General features: G+C 40.3%; 1 protein-coding gene across 3 annotated transcripts in view; it reads left to right on the top strand.

Annotated features, from left to right (window-relative positions):
• Positions 1-21,982, top strand: part of mtor (mechanistic target of rapamycin kinase) — a 352,436-nt gene that overhangs the window by 31,410 nt on the left and 299,044 nt on the right. For all 3 annotated transcript variants that reach the window (XM_078558210.1, XM_078558212.1, XM_078558211.1), the window contains exons 6-13: positions 3,569-3,703; positions 5,191-5,466; positions 9,609-9,717; positions 13,871-14,054; positions 14,555-14,683; positions 15,684-15,928; positions 17,162-17,377; positions 18,312-18,517. In XM_078558210.1, the coding sequence (XP_078414336.1) occupies positions 3,569-3,703; positions 5,191-5,466; positions 9,609-9,717; positions 13,871-14,054; positions 14,555-14,683; positions 15,684-15,928; positions 17,162-17,377; positions 18,312-18,517 (1,500 nt within the window). The remainder of the gene's footprint in view (positions 1-3,568; positions 3,704-5,190; positions 5,467-9,608; positions 9,718-13,870; positions 14,055-14,554; positions 14,684-15,683; positions 15,929-17,161; positions 17,378-18,311; positions 18,518-21,982) is intronic.

The raw sequence follows: 21,982 nt of genomic DNA on the forward strand, positions 1-21,982 counted from the left end.
TTGAGGGTGGGGTGGTTGTGGGGATAAGCAAGCAGTGATAGGAGCAGATAATCAAAAGATGTCACAGACAAAAGGATCAAAGAGGTGTTGAAGGTGGTGATATTATCTAAGAAAAGTGCTAATTAAGAATGGATGGCAGGACACTCAAGGTACAGCTCTAGTGGGGGTGGGGTGGACAGACTAATAAAGTATTAGTTGTAGATTTAAAAATAATGGAAATAGGTGGGAAAAGAAGAATCTATATAAATTATTGAGGGAAAAAAAAGGGGGAGGGGGAAGAAACGGGGTGAGGATGGGGGGAGGGGGAGTTTAAGATCTAAAGTTGTTGAATTCAATATTCAGCCCGGAAGGCTGTAAAGTGCCTAGTCGGAAGATGAGGTGCTGTTTCTCCAGTTTGCGTTGGGCTTCACTGGAACAATGCAGCAAGCCAAGGACAGACATGTGGGCAAGAGAACAGGGTGGAGTGTTAAAATGGCAAGCGACAGGGAGGTTTGGGTCTTTCTTGCGGACAGACCGCAGGTGTTCTGCAAAGCGGTCGCCCAGTTTGCGTTTGGTGTCTCCAATGTAGAGGAGACCGCATTGGGAGCAACGAATGCAGTAGACTAAGTTAGGGGAAATGCAAGTGAAATGCTGCTTCACTTGAAAGGAGTGTTTGGGCCCTTGGACGGTGGGGAGAGAGGAAGTGAAGGGGCAGGTGTTGCATCTTCTGCGTGGGCATGGGGAGGTGCCATAGGTGGGAGTTGAGGAGTAGAGGCTGATGGAGGAGTGGAGCAGGGTGTCCCGGAGGGAACGATCCCTACGGAATGCCGCCAGGGGGGGTGAAGGGAAGATGTGTTTGGTGGTGGCATCATGCTGGAGTTGGCGGAAATGGCGGAGGATGATCCTTTGAATGCGGAGGCTGGTGGGGTGATAAGTGAGGACAAGGGGGACCCTATCATGTTTCTGGGAGGGAGGAGAAGGCGTGAGGGCGGATGCGCGGGATATGGGCCGGACACGGTTGAGGGCTCTGTCAACGACCGTGGGTGGAAAACCTCGGTTAAGGAAGAAGGAGGACATGTCAGAGGAGCTGTTTTTGAAGGTAGCGTCATCAGAACAGATGCGACGGAGGCGAAGGAACTGAGAGAATGGGATGGAGTCCTTACAGGAAGCGGGGTGTGAGGAGCTGTAGTCGAGGTAGCTGTGGGAGTCGGTAGGCTTGTAATGGATATTGGTGGAGAGTCTATCATCAGAAATTGAGACAGAGAGGTCAAGGAAGGGTAGGGAAATGTCAGAGATGGACCATGTGAAAATGATGGAGGGGTGGAGATTGGAAGCAAAATTAATAAATTTTTCCAGGTCCTGACGAGAGCATGAAGCAGCACCGAAGTAATCATCGATGTACCGGAGAAAGAGTTGTGGGAGGGGGCCGGAGTAGGACTGGAACAAGGAATGTTCCACATACCCCATAAAGAGACAGGCATAGCTGGGGCCCATGCGGGTACCCATAGCCACACCTTTTATTTGGAGGAAGTGAGAGGAGTTAAAGGAGAAATTGTTCAGTGTGCGAACAAGTTCAGCCAGACGGAGGAGAGTAGTGGTGGATGGGGATTGTTTGGGCCTCTGTTCAAGGAAGAAGCTAAGGGCCCTCAGACCATCCTGGTGGGGGATGGAGGTGTAGAGGGATTGGACATCCATGGTGAAGAGGAAGCGGCTGGGGCCAGGGAACTGGAAATTGTTGATGTGACGTAAGGTGTCAGAGGAATCACGGATGTAGGTGGGAAGGGACTGGACAAGGGGAGAGAGAAGGGAGTCAAGATAACGCGAAATGAGTTCCGTGGGGCAGGAACAGGCTGACACGATCGGTCTGCCAGGACAGTTCTGTTTGTGGATTTTGGGTAGGAGGTAGAAGCGGGCCGTCCGAGGATGGGCGACTATCAAGTTGGAAGCTGTGGGAGGAAGATCTCCAGAGGAGATGAGGTCAGTGACAGTCCTGGAAACAATGGCTTGATGTTCTGTGATGGGGTCATGGCCCAGGGAGAGATAGGAGGAAGTGTCTGCGAGTTGACGCTCAGCCTCTGCGAGGTAGAGGTCAGTGCGCCAGACAACAACAGTACCACCCTTGTCAGTGGGTTTGATGACAATGTTGGGGTTGGACCTGAGAGAACGGAGTGCAGTAAGTTCAGAGAGAGACAGATTAGAATGGGTGAGAGGAGCAGAGAAATTGAGACGGCTAATATCACGCCGACAGTTCTCAATGAAAAGATCAAGAGAAGGTAAGAATCCAGAGGGAGGGGTCCAGGTGGAGGGAGAATATTGAAGGTGGGTAAAAGGATCCGTTGAACGGGGAGAGGACTCCTGCCCAAAGAAGTGAGCACGGAGACGAAGACGGTGGAAGAAGAGTTCAGCATCATGCCGAGCCCGAAATTCATTGAGATGAGGGCGTAAGGGTATGAAGCTAAGTCCTTTGCTGAGCACCGAACGTTCAGCATCGGAGAGGGGAAGGTCAGGGGGTATAGTGAATACGCGGCTGGGGCTGGGATTGGAAGATGGGGTGGGGACGGAGGGAGAAGCAGGGGTGGAGGGTCCCAGATGGGTGTTGGTGTCAATGAGTTGTTGGAGCTTGCGTTCCTTAGCACTTGAGAGAAAGAGAAAAAGTTTCTTGTTGAGGCGACGGATGAGGCGAAGAATAAAATGAAACTGGGGGCACGCGCAGCTTTGAAAAAGGGTGCTGCGGTGCTGCTGGAGGGAGAGGTCGAGTGTGTTCATATGGCGGCGCATGGCAGAGAGTGTGGATCTCAGAATGCGACGGTAGCCACAACCTGGGTCTTTGTGTTTGCAGACATCCACCCCAGGATACAATTAATGTCTTGGTTTCGGAATGACCCATTCAAATCAGAAATGCAGGCCCGGATATGGATATTTACACCTTTTTAGTCTGGAATGTCCCTTTGTCCTTTAGAGACAGTGTGGCAGTTTTTAGGAATCCACAGACTGAGAGTCAGGTGACCCCTAAGCGGCCATCTTTTTCAGCCCATCAGCATCGATTTTAAAAGAAAGGTTAGTTCCAGAAGATTCCAAACTGGTTGCAGTTGTGTTTTAAAAGTTGCGGATAGGACATATCTCTACTGGGAATAACGAGCTGAACCATAAAAACCAGAAAGGCACCAGCTTTAATGAGAGATGTATGCTGCGTTAGCTGTCTTGTTCTGGTGAAGATGCCAAAATTGACCTCTGCTTCTGGGTTAGGCATGCTAAAATGTTGCCTCTTTTAACAAGTTTTTTGCATTCATATGAAATCCTCTTCTAGAAGTTGGAAGTCAGACCTAGAAGTCTGTCTCTATTAAATTGCTGAGGTTTACCCACTATTTTTAATGCATGATTTGGGCTCTGCGGTGAAGGGTTAACACACTGGCACCTGAGCACTTTTGGTAGTGGTGATCCATTAAGTTTGTACCACAGACCCAAAGGAAAATGGCTTCGGTAACTTATCTGACTATCAACTGGAAATATTATTCTTTACTATCTGGATAGCTCTCTTAAAATATTAAGTCCGTTGTTTCAAAAGAGTGTTTTGATGTTTTATATCTAGCAAACGTTTGAAGAGGCTGAGAAGGGGTTTGATGAGACCCTAGCTAAAGAGAAAGGCATGAATCGTGACGATCGTATACATGGTGCTTTGCTTATTCTAAATGAACTGATTCGAATAAGCAGCATGGAGGGAGAGGTAGGTTCAGGATTCACTTTCTACCAGTTATTGGAAATACTTACTTTATTTGGCTCTGAAATGCTAGTTAGATTCGTGATATGGTACAGACTCTAATGCTGGAAATTTACCTTCATCACAAGAAGATATTTAGTCTAAAATGATTTTATGTAGTCAGTGCCTTGTGAGAGAGTTATACAGATCTCTTCACACCAAGTTGAACCACTGTCAGCTGTGTTACTCTCCTGGAACCATACTGGCAAATCCTGGCTTCTTCCAATTATTTTGGCAAAATCAGAAATCTATAGTCACAATGCTTTTCTCTTAACATATGTTACATAGATGGTGTTCAGACTTCTGGCTGATCCAGTGTTGTATGACTGAACATTTAAAATGTAATTATGAGCTGAGAAAATGGCAATTGTTAAATAGCACCTAGTCATAATGATTGCTCTTTTATTTCTTAACTCCAAAAGCAATTATATTTTATCGTATAAAACATATTATGGTTTTGCCAGTTCATATTGTTGCCAGGCAAATAGATGAGAAAGCCTAGCTAGCCCATTTAAGCTCTTCCTTCGAGAAGAACTTATAATTTTGCTCCCCTCCTCAGTCAAAGCATATATTGACTTTGATCTTGACCCACCCTCCGGCCATGATGAGTGGGAGAAGGGTTGAAGAATTTAAATACGTGAATACCCCCATGGGCCAGTGAAGCCCACATCCCATGAAGGAATTTTTAAAAATTCACTTGCTGCCAGTTTTATGGCAATGGCTATTGTAGTGTCCTATTGTGGAGAGGTGGGATAGTTAATCAATGTGTATAAATTGGGCTTCTTGCTGTGCTGGTTGGCAAGGGTTCAGAAAACCAGGCAGGAATTGCCGGCTCCACAAGCTAAATGTCTCTTTCAGCAGTCCTGCTCCCAGGCTCCTTGGTGAAGCTTTTGGCCTTGCCCAGGCCTGATCATGGGCCTCTTTTCACCTCCCCTCCTAAACCCCAATCTCTGCCCCCAGGCCTCTTGATTCTGGGCCTCTCTGATTGCGAGGGACTGCCCCCCAAGGATCTCTTCTTCACCTTCCTGAAACTATGGGCATTGTCTCTTAAGTACTGCCAAATTTTCTTCTTCCACATCTGTAGCCAGAAATCCATCAGCCATGTGTTTCAGTTGATATATTTTCCTGGCAGTTACGGTTAGGTTGTTAAGATTTTGTTTTAAAGTTTGTAAACAGTCAAATTAACATAACAGAAAATAAAAAGTCTCTTTATCAAGTGTTATTTAATCTCTCACGCTATTTAAATATATTTCACAAGCACAGTGGACTAGGGCTGAATTGCTTTCTATAATACTTGAGGGACGCTGGAACCAAAAATGATCTTGTTTACATGTTGACTTTGAAATAAATCTTGCCTGCTATGTAGACTATTGGCGTAACAATTTGAATTGAATTTTTTCTTTGCACCTATTGTTATTTTTTAATTATTGTTATTTTAATTTTTTTTAATATAGCGCTTACGGGAGGAGATGGAGGACATCACCCAACAACAATTAGTACATGATAAGTACTGCAAGGAGTTGATGGGCTTTGGGGCCAAACCCCGTCACATTACATCCTTCACAAGTTTCCAGTCTGCGCAGCCCCAACAATCAAATGCTCTTCTTGGGCTTCTTGGATACAATACACCACAGGGCATTTTGGTATTTGGAACTGCCCCTGCTCCACCTAAACCAACTTTGGTGGAAAGCAGATACTGCCGTGAGCAAATGGATGTGCGATTTGAACAGGTAGCAATAGTTTTTGTTATTACATTACATTGGCTATAAATGTTACATGTATACAATCTTTATCAGTTATCCATGGAACTCACTGGATCCTTAGCATTGTCAGCATGGTATATAGCTGGCATAGCATTTCGCCATATTGTAATGTCAGGCTGCCATTTTACAGTCTTAACAGCACTTTTTTGTTTTTTTGAGTCCCCAACACCATTGGTTGAAAAGGTAGAAACTTCACTGTTGTTTAGCCAGTGGTGGCATTAATCATAGCGCCTTACATCTCAGAAGGAGGCCATTTGACACATCGTGCCTGTGCCGACTCTGAGAGGACTAACCAATCAGTTCCACTCCTCTGCTGTTTCCCCATAGCCCTGTAAATGTTTCCTTTTTTTCAGATATTTTTGGGCCAGTGGTCTGTTCCTGTGCTGTATATGCTACTTATTCCATTTTCTTTTGCAAGTTAATGTTCAATCTTTCCATCTGCTTTCACCACCCTTTCAGGTAGTGAGTTCCAGGTAATATGATTTTACATGAATTCTCTTTCAATTGCATCAGCTTATTGTATGTTTTTAAAATCCAGAAACTCCTTTTTTGTCCTAAAGTAATTAGTTTTTAATTTAAATATAAGTTATAGATTTGTGAAATGTGGGGAATTATATACATAGAAAGGCAGACAGCATCTGGTAGATTTAAGAAACAGGTGTCACGGGGACTAGGAACTACAACTCCTCCTTTTATTGTACTGTACCTCATGGTGTCTGATTGTGGAACAACTTTCCCACCACCTCTGGAGAAGTCTGGGCCTGGTGAAAGATTGGCCTGGATTTTGCAGTCAGCGGTGAAGCAAGGGTGCTTACTGCTGACCTTGAAGAAACCTGCACTGAGAGATTGAGTAATCTCTTTGGCGAGAACTTTAACTCCGTCGACCTGCAATTGATTGTACTGTTCTTTAATGGGGATTTCCAGTATTGAGCTGCAGTAAGCTGTCTTAAGCAGCCAACCATATTGAAGAATTCTCACACACAGCCAGCTAGGAAATGAATAGCACTGATAAATCACTTCCTAAATGTTTTACACAGAGCAAGATAAAAAATTGGAGCATACAGATGGAATTTAAGGTTGAAGTTGAAATATTAAAACTTTAAAAAAAAATTTAAAATCTAGTAATTAATCATAATTTCACAATAAGTATAAAATTATTTTTTTAAGACCAAAATGGTTGTTCAACAGCAGTTATTACTCAGAACACCTTTAAAAAAACCCAGTTACACCTCATTGAACAAGGCTTAACTTTTTAATGGAGTTTCTAACAATGATAGAAGAGCGGAAAAGGGAAAGTTCTTGCCAGATTAATCGTTTTCGCTGATTGCCACCCAGGGGCTTTGCTATGGACCCCCCTCCCAGATCCAGCAGTGAATGGCAGACCACGACTCAGGATTTCTGTGCTAAAAACTGAAGTTGCAGTCAAATTCAGACAGGGTAACGATGGCAAACCCTGACAGTTTACCATCAAAAACTCTGGAAATTTGGGCTGTTATGATTTTTAGTGTAGAAAAGATGGCTGCCTAAACTGCAGGATACTATAATAGCCATCACTGAAGGGCTCAAAATGATTTTACTTGGTTGAGGATGGTGGGAGTTGGATTGCGTAGGGCCAGGGGAGGGGGGGTGTTGCTAGCATTCCTAGGTATCTTTTAAGAAAAATTGGATAAAGATTGTGAAAAATCTAAAAAATATGAGAGGTTGATCACTAAAGACAGGTATATTTAGCACATCAGATTTGCATTTTTACTGAGTGTTTCTGGGAATAATGGTGCAAACTGCTTTACACTGACAAATGAGATCCAAAACATCAGGCTCATTAGTTCACAGTGACAGTTTACAGTTACTTTGGCTTTCCTTTTTCCTGGAGAAGCAATAACCTTTCCTTTTATGTGAAAGGGGTCTGCTGTTCCCTCTATTGGTCGTTAGTGGTTCATGTTGACTGAATAAATCACATTCCTTTTTATTACGTGGAATTCCAGGATTTTAACTAGTGTTTGGAGGTTTTGCAATTCTGTATTTTTTGAGATTTTAAAGACAATTATTATTTTGGGCTCTACACTTCAGTAAATAAGGAATGCTTAATGCTAGACTCTACAAGTAAGCAAGTGGAATTGACATGGGGGAGTATAATGCTGGCAGTAGGAGGTGTAGATCCCCATAAAGCAATGTATAATCAACAACACAAGTTATATTCATATAGCACTTTTAACGTAATGAAACATCCCAAGGCACTTCACAGGAACATTATAAAACAAATAATGACACCTAGCCACATAAGGAGATATTAGGTCAGATGACCAAACTCTTGGTCAAAAAGATACGTTTTAAGGAGTGTCTTAAAGGAGGAAAGAGAGGTATCGGGAGCAAGAGAATTCCAGAACTTGGGTCCTAGGTAGCTGAAAACACGGCCAACAAAGGTGGAGTAATTAAAATTGGGAATGTACAAGAGGCCAGCGTTAGAGGAATGCAGATATCTTGGTAGGTTGTGGGGCTGAAGGATATTACAGAGATGGGGACGGGCGAGGTTATGGAGAAAACAAGGATGATTATTTTAAAACCCAAATATTGCTTGACCGGGAGCCATTTTAAGTCAGCGAGCACATTGGGGATAAGGGGAAGGGGACTTGATGCAAGTTAAGACAGAGTTTTGGATGACCTCAAAGTTTTTGGAGGGTAGAATGTGGGAGATCAGCCACCAGTATTAGTATATTTGAATCTAGAGGTAACAAAGGCAAAATTGAGGGCTTTGGTTTATATAAAGCTAAAGTTTCTTCAATTATAGATATAGAAAACAGGTGAACTAGTAACAAAGACAAAAATTGCTGGAGAAGAGTCATGCAGACTCGATATGTGAACTAGTAAGATTAATATAGAACTGGTCATGATATCATCTCAACATTATATCTATTACATTTGAGGAATTGTTGCATCTGCATGGTGTTGGTCACAGTGGCACCTGATTGGCTCAATATTTTATATTAATATAAAGCATTAGCACACACAACCAAACAATCTGAAAAAGAAAGCCACTCACTTTCTATTGGTTTATGTTGGTCATTCAAAGGTGAAGAGTCAAAGGTTTACAAGCAACTGTAAATCAAAAGACAAACTTCAAAGGAACATGAATTGGCCATTTAGCTCCTGGAGCCTGCCTGCATTCAGGGAGGCCATGGCTGATCTGTGACCTATCTCCATATATCTGCCTTTACTTAATTTCCTTTGATACCTTTGGAAGGCAAAAATATCTCTATCTCAATTTTAAAATTGGCAATGGACCTAGCATCAATTGCCGTTTACAGAAGAGCGTTACAAACTTCTACCATCTTTCGTGTGATGAAGTATTTCCTAATTTCACTTCTAACAGGCCTGACTCTATCTATTTGACTATACTTTCTAGCCCCATTAATTCAGGAACAGCAATTAGCTTATGTTTTACATCAGGATGTGGCCACTTCCCCGTATCGAACACATTTGTGGCCTCAGGCTGGGTTAAACACAGTTCTGCTGTGGGAGTAGGCACTGTTGCTGCAGACAGTAAATCTTTTAGAATAAGAACCATCAGGAAAGAAACACTATAACATTACTGATTTTAAATCTGTATTCTCCAATTTACCATGAGCAACATCACAGTGATCCACCATAAAATGTTGTTTCATCATCCTGCTGTGTGCAGGGTTGATATGGCACTTGCTAATTGTGGCTGATCATATGTTAACATGAGACATTCTTTTCGTTGAGTTAGCCAGCATCTTCCTTTATTCCAATTCTCCTCCTCCCCAGCTTGATGACCTCTGAAATTAAGTTACAAGGTAGAAGTCCAGCCAACCAGTGCCAGTACTCACTAGCCTGATGATGAGATTCTTTCAGAAACTAAAGGCGCTGAATTGTACTGTTGGTGTTACTGCAAACAATCCCTCTCATTCCCTTCCAAAGATTGAGGATTGAATCTAATCTAGGAAAAGAAGACTGAGCTCCATTCAGTAATTACTAATGAATCCTGTGTTTTGCTTCGATTTCACCTGACACAAAAAGCCTGGTGGAATGAGGTGGAGTTGAAATTTTAGGCCCAGTGCATGTTTGTTAAATGTTCTTTGATCTTTGCATAGGTATCTCGTTGGGTCATGAAGTGTCGCAGTAGTAAGAATCCACTGATTCAAATGGCAATCTTAAACCTGATTCCTCGTCTCGCTGCTTTCCAGCCCCATTTGTTCACAGGTGAGCTGGTAAACGGTATGACGTTTACAGGTATGATTACAAACAGTATTTTATATATTACTAGCAAAGAAAACTATGAAATAAAAGATGCTGCAAATACACAAATGATAGCATTTGGGGAGTGGGTGGGGGGTGGGTGCGGGAGAAATACAGGTTACCTTTTTGGGTTAGATAGAATTTCATGTACATCTCTATGCATGCTCTTTGATTTTACAGTGTCCCAAGCTTGATCTCCAACTAATTCATTTTAACTTTGCAAAAGGCTGGTGGTGATACCACCCAATTCTTGGCTCTTCGGCATCTGAATGAGATCATCTTTGGAATTTGATTATCAGTTTGACAGTAATAGTAACTCCGATACCAAATTGCATTTCTATCTCACTTCTAAGGTTAATGTCCTAAGGCACTTCTCAGTAGTGTTAGCACATGAAGTGTTAACACTGAGCCGCAAAATTAAAAATTAGATCAAGTGAACAAAAGCTTTGTCAGAGATAGGTTTTATAGAGTGTTTCAAAGGCCGAGAGAGCTAGAGGAGCAGAAAGATTTAGGGTGGAAATTTCAGAGTTTAAGGCCTAGGCAGCTAAAGACGAGGACAGTAGTGTTGATGCATTCATATTTTTTTTCTTAAGTACATAAGCACATGACCTCGTGAGCCTGCTCTACCATTTTGTGAGATCATGGCCAATGTTCCGTCCTAAGCTGTGCACCTGTGCAACAATTAGGAATGTGCAGAGGAGGAACCAAATAGGCCACACGCAAGTTATGGTCTCTTTAAGATGAATGCACACTTGGCTGCGTGTCAATCTTAAAGTGATCATGAGGTGCAACAAGCCAGCCACACACATCAAACAGATGTTAGAAGGAACATTGGTCATGGCAGATCCTTGACCTTCATTCCACTTTTCTGCCTGATCCCTATGACCCTTGCTTCTCCTAGAGTCCAGAAATCTATCACACTCAGCCTTGGATATACTCAATCGTTGAGCATCTGCAGCCCTATGGGGTAGAGAATTCTGAAGATTCTTAATTCTGAGAGTGAAGCAATTTCTCCTCATCACAGTCCAAAATGGACGTACTCTTATCCAGAGATTATGACCCCTAATAGTAGACTCTCCAACTAGGGGAAACAGCCTTTCAGAATTATATATGTTTCAATAAGATCACCTCTCATTCTCTAAACTCCAGAGAATATCGGCCCATTCTATTCAATCTTTCCTCATAGGACAACCTTCTCATTACAAGAATCAATCTAGTGAACCCTCATATCACCCCCTCTAAGGCATGCATATCCTTTCTTTGGTGCAGAGATCAAAACTGTGCACAGTACGTCAGGTGTGATCTTATCAAAACTCTGCACAATTGCAGCAAGACTTCCTTACTTTTATACTCCAACCCCTTTGCAATTAAGGTCAACATAATATTTGCCTTTCTAATTGTTAACTTTGTGTTTCTTCTACAAGGATTCTCAAATCTCTCTGAACACCAACATTTAATAGTTTTTTTAATAGTTTTTCACCATTTAAAAAAACTGTTTCTTCTCTTCTGCCAAAATGAATAATTTCACATTTCCCTGCATTTTATGCCATTGCCACCTTCTTGCCCACTCACTTAACCAGCTATTTTCTCTTTACCTCACAGCTGACTTTCCCAACTAGCTTTGTACCATCAGCAAACTTGGACACATTACACTTTGGTCCCTTCATCCCAGTTAGTAATATAGATTGCAAATAGTTGAGGCCCCAGCACCAACTTTCTGGCACCCCACAAGTAACAGCCTGCTAGCCTGAATTATTCTTACTGGTGTTTTTTTTTTGGTCTTTTAACCAACCCTCTATCCATGCTAATATATTACATCCAATCCCACAAACCCTTTTCTTGTGCAATCTTTCATCTGGCACCTTAGTAAATACCTTTTGAAAATGCAAATATGATACAGATGCTGGTCTCCTTTCATATACCCTGCTAGATAAACCCTCAAAAAATCTAATGGATTTGTGAAACACTATTTCCCTTTCATGAAACTATATCGACTCTATCTAATCATATTATCATTTTCTAAGTGCCCTGTTACCATTTCTTAATAATGGATTGCAGCATTTTCCTGACGACTGATTTTGGACTAACTGACCGTTTTCTCTCTCCTTTCTCGCTGTCCTTTATGGTAACCTCAATGTAGCACAATGACTTTTGTGTTTGTGATATTCATATGGCTGTTATAATTTTACGTGGTTTCATTTTTGTTACTGTCATTCACAACAGTTAAGGTTGGAAATATAATGTTAATCCTTCCAGCATTGTTTATTTTTATTATAATCTTGTACTTGCTTCCAGGATATGTCATGATGTCATAAAACAATGCTAGATAATTTATAGGATGTTAAGAATTTGAAATGAACCCTTGTCTACAGTTACACAATATTAAAATTCTCTATGTTGGAGATATTCCAAAATTATGAGGGTTTTTGATGGAATAGGCAGAGAGAAGCTGGTTCCGTTGGCAGGAGGGTCAGTAACCAGAGGGTACAGATGTAAAATAGATGAGAATGTTTTTTTCTTATGGAGTTATCATGGTCTGGAATGCCTTGTTTGAAAGGGTGGAGGAAGCAATTTTAGTAGTAACTTTCAAAAGGGGATTAGATCGCGAATTAAAAAGGAAATATTTGTAAGACTACAAGAAAAGAACTGAGGAGTGGGCCTAATTAATACCTCTTTCAGAGAGCCTGCACTGGCGCTGGGCCGAATGGTTTGGCGGGTAGGCCAGGAGCCCTGGCGACAAATAGAGAAAACATGAAACCTCATCCATGGGTAGGATGAGGTTTCATGTAGGTTTTAAAAAAATTTATTAAAGTTTTTAAAATAAGTGTGGACCTGTCCCAACTCTCCCAACTTAGCCTCAGGGAGATGCGTGTGCTCTTTCGTCCGCATGCGTGAAAGAATACAGTCTTGGGTTTAGGGCACATAGCGCTTCTGTGCAGCCTTAATTGGCCACCCACGCAAAATGGCGCCGTGCCCTCAATCGGAGGCGCGTCTGTGTGCGCCCGCACTTCAATTTCGCCCCCGATGAGGGAAAAACCCTGCCCCATGTATCTCTTGGTGGTTGAATCAAGTAGCTTTGGAAGAGACTGAAGCAGTAAATCACTTGCCTGTTATTGGTTGGAGAATGGCTGATGGAACTTGAAGGAGAGGGAAATTTAAAAATAAAACGCTTGATATTGCAGTTGTAGGCTGCAGTTATTTTATTGTGATGTGGAAGGCTTTTCTTCCTATTATGACACGGCCGATGGTAAAGGCTGAGTTGTTCAAATCTCAGAGGGAAACTTGAAACAAATGTTATAACCCATTTTTGCAATTTGCAGGCTTTGAATTCAGTAGCAATAAAATCATTGAGTCTCGGTATTTTATAAAACTAAATTAAACATTTATTAATACAAGACAGTTTGTCAGCACATACATATGCCTACAAAATTACTACTACAGTAACTACAAAAATCCCCTAATTAATCTGACTCTGTTAGACCCCCGGTAAGGCAACAGTAAAACACACAGGTTTAAACAGACCCCTGGCAAAGCACACCCTGGACAGCCGCATTCAAAATTAATTCCTTTCAGCTCTGGGTCCTTGCAGACAGACTTGAAGCCTACAGGCTGGAGGCTTTAGATCTTAGAATCCCTCCTTTTACCAACAGCCTTCTCTTCTTTCATACATATTTTCCTCTTTGAATGCAAATTCTCATTGTCACTGGGTTTTTTTTAAACTTTAAATCTTCTAATACTAAACCCCTTTCATAACACCCACTCTACTAGCAAGCTTTTAAAAATAAACACATTGTTTTTGAGTTTCACCTAGTTAGGTGTAATATTTCACCTGCTCCTTTGAATGGCCTCTTTAAAAATGCAAATTTCCCCCCTTTACACCTCACCTTCTATTTCCCTGTGTTTATCTAATTACCATTTCAAACCTACTTCTCTTCTACACATCAAAGCCTCTAGATCAGCTGGCTTTAATCCAATTAAGACACACACTCACATAGATACAGATATCACAAAATTCGATTTTAAATAAATAGAGATTATAGACATTATTATATCTTCTTGACACTTCCTCTACATTGAGTATTCATTGTTGGCATTTATGCATTCTTCACTTACACAGAACAGCATCTATTTGAAGCCGTGAATCACCTACTTGGCTGTCTCAAGAAAGAAAAGGAACGTGCTGCTGCATTCCAGGCACTAGGTCTATTGGTGATGGCTGTAAGAGCGGAAGTTAATCCATACCTGCCCAAGATACTGGAAATTTTAAAAGGAGCACTCCCACCGAAGGACTTTGCGCACAAGTAAGGAAGAGACAACCTCGTCTTAAACATTTTACTTAGCTATATAATACACAACTGTAGAATTTTTCATCTCCCTGGATTAAAATTAGAGACTTTTAACATAGAAATGAACAGAGTCTATGTAAGGTCTACCTCAGGCCCACATATGGTCTCAATTCTAATATTGTGTAACCATCTGTGAATGAGTTCCTTTAACAGTGCAATGATCAATTCACTATTGGAAAGATATATTTTTACAGATCATTATTTTTAAATGTTTGGTGTTTAAATGAAACTGGTTGTAAAAGTAAATGGAAACTGAAAATAAGTTTCTCAAAAAACATGAATGTATCAGAGTCTGTTGAAAACTTAAGGTATGGATTTGGACTCATGACTGGCCCACTTTCTATGTGTCTCTTGTGACTATTCAAGGATTTAATTGTTTCCATCTAATTTGTTTTAAAAGGCTATGGTTATAAATCAATTTTTAAGTAATGTACATTTAATTTCATGTTTCCTAGGAGGCAAAAAGTTATTCAAGTGGATGCAACAGTGTTTACTTGTATCTGTATGATGGCTAGAGCCATAGGACCAACTATCTATCAGGATGTTAAAGAACTACTAGACCAAATGCTTGCTGTTGGACTCAGGTAATACTTCATTTATATTGAGCTTTTTAAAAAAATTTTGTAGATGCTTTTAACATAGATTGATGCAAGTTTTTCAACGTTGAGCTGGGATTTTGAAAATACCACTGGTTTTAACTAGTGATAGGAGGCAAAAACATTGAGATTAACTATTGAGATGATGCTATACTGGAAATGTTATTGCACTAATGAGTTGAGTGTTATCTCCTCACACCTAACTTTATTCATGTTCTTGTACAGAGGTGATGTGTTTGCCAGAATGAGACAGTTTAGATCTGGATTTCAGTTGTTGGTACTTTTGCCTTACTGTTAGCTTTTAATTGGAGACTTTAGTCTGAGCTCATTGTTCACTTGTAGGCAAGTGACTACTTTCTCTTTAGTTGTGAATGCCCAGGTAAATTTGGCATAGCAGTAACTTAATGACCATCTTAAAAAATCCATCATGTTTGATCCAGTCCAGCAAAAGTGACTTGATAGGATATTGGGTTTTATAAGGTAGGTTATTAGCTAATCAAACAAGTGATTTTATGTTAGCAAAGATGTAAACTTGTGTGTTACTGCTTCTTGTGCATTGCTAATGCAGTTTGTATTGCATCCATTTTCTGTGGGTTCACTCTCTCCACTTGGAATAGAAATTTACCTTTGGAGACTATGGATTGTTCCAGATCCAAAATGAAGTTGATTAACGTCCTTGAGTTGGTAGAGTGCTTTGCATACACCTGATGGTCAACAACAACTTTTTGAGGTTAAAAATGTGCTGTGAATCTTTAGAGTAGGTTGAATCTAGGTAGCTGATCCAATGACAATATTTGCCACGCTTCTGGCAGGCAACTTTGCGATAATTATATTAGAGGAAGAAAACAAGTCAAATATTCACAATTGGATATTTTATAATATATAAATTGATTGCCAGCCTAAAGTCCTGCTGGTCTTTGGAAGAATTAGTTTATTTGCTCGCAGTGATAGTATTAGTTACTAGTGTATCGCTGTTTCTGCTTTAAAGCCCTGCTCTGACTGCTGTACTGCATGATCTAAGCCGACAAATACCGCAACTGAAGAAGGATATCCAGGATGGCTTACTGAAGATGTTGTCACTGGTACTGATGCATAAACCTCTTCGACATCCAGGCATGCCCAAAAGTCTTGCCCAACAGCTCGCCTCCCCTAGTTTGACTAACATTCCTGAAGCAAGTGATGTTGGATGCATAACTCTTGCACTCCGCACCTTAGGCAACTTTGAATTTGAAGGTAAGATGTGGATTGTGTAGTCTTCATCTTAAGCGACGTTAGAGGTCGAGGGATCATTAGAGCAGGGTACATTAATCAGATACATTTTCAAGTAATAAAAACAGAAAATGCTGGAAATATTCTGGTCAGGCAGCATCTGTGGAGAGAGAAACAGTTAACATTTCAGATCGATGACCTTTTGTCAGAACTGGAAAATGTTAAAGATGTAACAAATTTCAAGCAAATACAGAGGCAGGGGAAGGAGGGAATGAGCAAAAGGGAAGATCTGCGAAAGGGTGGCAGGGGGAGTGACAGAAATGACAAAGAGATGATGATGCAAGTCAAATGGGAGCAGTAACAGGACAGGTAAGGAAACAACAGATAGGTCTAGAGGAGCTGTAAATGTAACAGCAGCTGCTGCCTGAAAAATATGGGGGCAGTGGTTATGATCTGAAATTGTTGCACTCATTGAGTTCAGAAGGCTGTGAAGTGCCTAATCGAAAAATGATGTGCAATTCCTCAAGGTTCTGTTGAGTTTCTATAGAGCAGTGCCGGAAGCCAGGGTGGAGAATTAAAATGACAAGCGACCAGAAGCTTGGGGCCATACTTGGGGGATAGAACGGAGGTGCTCCGCAAAGCAGTCACTCAATCTGCGCTGGGCCTCCCCAATGTAAAGAAGACTGCATTGCAAGAAGCAAATATAGTATACTAAATTGAAAGAAGTGCAAGTAACTCACCATTTCCCTGGAAGAAGTGTTTGGGCCCTGGATGGTCGAAAGGCAGGTGTTCAAAGTCCTTTCAATTTAGATTTTCTGCTTAGGCTTTTCATCACCCCATCTAATATCTTTCTTTGGTTCACTGTTTTTTGTACATTTATCCCTTGGTACAGTTTTGCTTCTGTCAAATTTTAGTTTAGGTTTTCACAAAAATGCAATAGACAGTAACTTTTCAGGTTAAACTGTGCGTCAGATCTCTGGTTTCTGAATGGCAGTTACTTATTCAAGTAATGTGGCAGGGTGATCTGAAGGCTTGTTATTCTTAAAATGGGAGTAACTCATTAGCTACTTAATATAGTTACTAGATTACATTTAAAGCATTATTTAAAGTTGATCATCTCTACGATTTTATGATCTCTATTTATTTTTAGATTTTTAGTTGATGCAGTGAAAAGCAATCCTTTCAAAATGTTGTTATGTAATAACAAGCAATTTATGTTCTCAAGTGCTGAATCATTTTTGGTTTGTGTTAATGCAGGTCACTCACTCACCCAGTTTGTCAGGCACTGTGCGGACCATTTCCTTAACAGTGAGCACAAAGAGATTCGAATGGAAGCATCTCGAACTTGTTCACGACTGTTAACTCCATCAGTCCATCTAATCAGTGGACACGGGCATGTTGTCAGCCAGACAGCTGTCCAGGTGGTGGCAGATGTGCTTAGTAAACTCCTTGTTGTTGGAATTACTGATCCAGGTAATTAACGAAAAAAACTTGGGTGAAATTTTTATTTAATATGATTTATGCGGTTCAGTAAGTAAAATATTGTTGAACTCACATTTCAACTGGTAAAATTAGATGCAAGATTTGATAAAGATTTTAATTCTGATAACCTTAGTTCTTGCTTGGATTTCTACTTCTTAAATTCATCATGAAGTTGTTGAACACCTGGTATTTCTCTAATGAGTATGATTTGGGCAAACTAACAAAAGCATAATTGGTGCAATAAGCGTTTGTTCTAAATAGTGATGCACGAATAAGTACCAATATAAGGGGTTCTATGGTTTTCTGATTCGGGTAATGTTTTGATTATAATTGCAAGGTAGAAAGGTCAGTTTGGCCCATGCCAGTCCACCCGTCCAGAAAAACTACAGTTCTTCTCCATCTTGGCTTTCAGATGCCTCTTAAATGTCTTGTAGTATCCTACTTGGAATTCCATTCCACTTTTTTGTATAAGGAATCTCCCTACCAAAGTGTGTTTTTTGACAATTTGAACTTGTACCAGTGTTCCTACTGAAACAGTTAAATTTGAAATAAGATTGTAGATTTACCTGTCCTAAGGTATTTACTGTTTTCTATAACTTTTGTGGCCCACTGTCATTTAGAATCTGATTTTGTAAGAGAGGCAAAACTGAATGAGAAAACCTTTTCCTGTAAACTGTAAAGTGAATTTTACATTTTAAGGATAAAATAACAATGAGGGAAACTTTTCCACAATTTTGCTATTGCAGTATTTTAATTTTACGCAGTAAATTTTTAAATGTGAAACTCTATTTATAATGGTAGCTAAGCATAACGGATTAGTAAATGTTAAAATACTTGCTAGTTTTGGGTCAGTAGTTTGTACTTTGTCGGGTTTTTTTCATTCTTAATTTTAAGGAGAAAAATTAGCCTTTTCTCATTTACTCAGATCCTGATATTCGTTACTGTGTGCTGGCCTCCTTGGATGAGCGATTTGATGCTCATTTAGCCCAGGCTGAGAACCTGCAAGCTCTTTTTGTAGCATTGAATGATGAAGTGTTTGAAATTCGAGAACTTGCCATCTGCACTATCGGTAGACTGAGCAGCATGAATCCTGCATTTGTGATGCCTTTTCTTCGCAAAATGCTGATACAGGTAGATGTTTATTATTATTGTTTACTAGTATGTATGGATTTCAAACAACATTCTCTTCATTCAGATAAATAAGAAAAGCAAAATAAAACCATATAAAGTCCACATTTTTCAATTCTTATTTTTCTTTCAGTACCAGGCCGAATCCCAGAGAGTCTGTGTTGTACCCTCATTCAAACTTCAATATCCTATTGCCCAGTATTGCTCATAGTACTCTAACTGAGGTCTTAAGATTTTGTGAGTTCGTCAATACCTCTTGTGATAAAAGCTAACATTTCATTCTGGTATAATCAAACATTCTGGTGCTGCCTTCAATGTATTCCCAAATCCTTGTGCTCTCCCACCGCTCTTCCAAACTACTGAGGCCATTTCCATTCCAATTATCATTACTATTCTTTAACCAAAATGTACCACCTCGTGCTTAATGACATTAATTTCTATTTTGTAGCCCATTCCCCCATATTATCAATACTCCTTGGCCTTCTAATGAATGACCAACACGTGCTATTCTGTTATCACAAATTTCAACACCACATTCTTAATACCGATATTAAGAACGTTGATAGGCGCAGTGAACAAATAAGGCCTTTTAAAGAGGCAAACGTGTTAATATTTTGGGTGTAGAAACATTAGCCCGTATTTTGCCTTTACAAGTTCTAGAAGACCTATTTCCAACACAATTTTGTAATCATTTCAAATTCTTTCCGGAAATGTTTATTTTGCCAGTAGATGGAGTGAGTGAGTGCCTTTTGTATATTTTTAGGGAAAAACTACTGAAAGTAAGTCAGTGATCCAGTCTTGAGCGTGCACACTGCCATCTGCATAGGATTTTTCAGGGGGGAAAGAAAGAGAGAATAATCTAAATTATTGGATGTGTGTTAAGGAAAAAGCATCTCAACCACTGTTCCCTCTCTTTTTTTGGAGTGGATGTGGCCCCTTTAAATTTTTTTGCGGAGCTGAGCACACGCAGCAACTTAGAAAGGGACCAATTTGTGCATGCCTGTGCAGGGGTTTTGGGGTTGCAATGCTGACATGCAGTTTACAGGGAAGATTAATCACTATGTAATTACAAGCATTAATATGAAAAAATTTACATTAGTAAGCAATTTCATTCTTTTTTTCTATTTAATAGTAATTCATTCATGTTGTGAGATTGTCAACAGCTTCTTTTGTTCATTTAGCTGAGGTCTCAAACATAACATCAAAAAGATGGTTGGGTGGGGGAAAAATCAAAATAGGTAGACAACATGATAACACATCAGGCTAGGGATATTGTGTATTTTTTAAGCATGTTCTATGTTGGATTTCTTGCACAGCAAAAAAAAGACGGGAATATTTAAGCAAAATTGCCAAACTCTGTTTTAATAACAGTAGAACCTGTACATCAAGGAATACGCTAGATTTGTAGATGTGGCAGAGTAATTGCTACCAATATATGTAAGGTGAAATGAGTAGTATACGATCTTATGGTCTTATTAAGCATAAAAAAAGTAGACCATTCAGTCAGTTCCACCATTCAGTTAATGGCTGATCTGTACTTCAAATCCATTTATTAGCCCTTGATCTTTTGATAACCTTGTCCAATAAAAATTTGTCAATCTCGGATGTGAAAATTTCAGTTGACTCAGCATTCACAGCATTTTGGAGAAGCAAATTCCAAATTTCCTCCACCCTTTGTGTGTAAAAGTGCTTCCTTATTTCACTCCTAAATGGCCTACCTCTAATTTTATGCTTCTTTGTTCTGGATCCCCACTGGAGAGGCAATAGCATCTTTGTATCTATCCTAGCAAATTATTTTATCATTTTAAACACACAGATAGTAGTGGGCGTGGGAGATTTTTCACCACCTAGTATAACTACCAGAAATATATTAATATCATCCTGTCCACATTACTGTTTGCAGTTGGTTATTAAATGGTTAGAGGGTTTTTGCTTCCACTGGGAGCCCATTCCATGTTTTAGTGATTTATATGAGGAAGAACCTCTTGTTATTGACACTAAATTTATTTTTTACTCGTCTGAACCTTTGTCCCCGTGTCCTACTCTTAATATTTATAGTAAACTAATTCTTCACATTTGCTCTTTCCATGCCATTAATTACCCTGTATACCTCTATAAGACACCACTTGCCTCTCCCTTTTCAAGGCTTAGAAGCCCAAGTTTCTCCAGTCTTATAACTCAGACTTCTGATGCTAGTGGTCAATTCTGTGGCTCTTTTTGCACTGTTCCCAATGTTTTTTGCACTGTTTCCAATGCCTGGATCTGTTCCTTGTTTCATAATGGTCACAAGTGGACACCATGTTTAAGGTATGTTACCAGAGCACCATGCAGTGACTCCTGAACTGTATTCTCTTTTTGGTTAAGTAGTTTAACATTTGATTGGTTCTGCAATGCTGCTGTACATTGTTTGAACACATTGGACATTAAACCCACTAAGATTACTAAATCTCTTTCAACTTTACCTTTGCATACACAAAGTCTCTGTGTACGTGTACACCAGTAGATTAAGCCTGTCTGCATTGCATCAGTTGTTCAGGCTGAATTACAGAACAAATGGTAGAGAGGAAATCAAGTGGTGTGTCTTTCTCAGAAAATGTGGCTCCGAGAAGTAGACTGAAGAATGAATCGGCAAGTCTTTGGAAGGGTTTGGGGGAAGGAAAGACTTGTGTTTACATAGTACAACCTCAGGATGCTCCAAAGCACCTTATAGCAAATGAAATACTTTTTGACGGGTACAATACAGGCATGTCATATTATGAGCTTTCTGTCAATGCTTTTAAAAATTGGACGTAAGCAAGCTGTTAATATGGCTTCCGTAAATCATGTATCTTTTGGCATTTGGACTACAGATCATATGAAGTCTTCGGCGCATACCTAATTAAATATGGACATAGGTAAGGAGACCTCGCAGTCATTTGTGGAATTCACACATTTCATCGTTTGAGGGTGGACCAGTACCTAGAGGCAATGGAGTTCCCAGACTGCCTGTCTCCATGTTTATACTGGACAAAAGGGAAGATCAAAATTCAATGCCCACTATCAATTTCCCATTGTATCATGATGGCCTGCCCCAACAAAACTAGACTGGATGGGCCTGAGAAGTATTAACCCAGCAGTGATGTGATCGAAGTTGCTTCAGCGACTGCACCCCTATTACCCAACGTCCCAGCAGATTCAATAGAACCTTCAGCCGTCAGCCTGTCTTAGGAACCAGACTCTGAAACTAGCTGCAGGTCATCAAGCAGCCAAAGTATTTAACCTGTTCCTGTTTCAAAGTTCACCTGAGAATCAAACTCCCAGATATTCGACTACAAGGAACCTGATAACCTGATGTGAACCCTTTGCTTTACAAGACCCTCACTTCAGCTTTAAATCATCAAATCCATTCAAGAAACCACAGGCCTGCCACATGGGAGATTGGAATTTGTAAATCAGGAGGAACAGAAGTACACCCCTTACCACCAACCA

The sequence above is a fragment of the Cetorhinus maximus genome, chromosome 15, assembly GCF_964194155.1.
Source record: "Cetorhinus maximus chromosome 15, sCetMax3.hap1.1, whole genome shotgun sequence".
Taxonomy (NCBI): domain Eukaryota; kingdom Metazoa; phylum Chordata; class Chondrichthyes; order Lamniformes; family Cetorhinidae; genus Cetorhinus; species Cetorhinus maximus.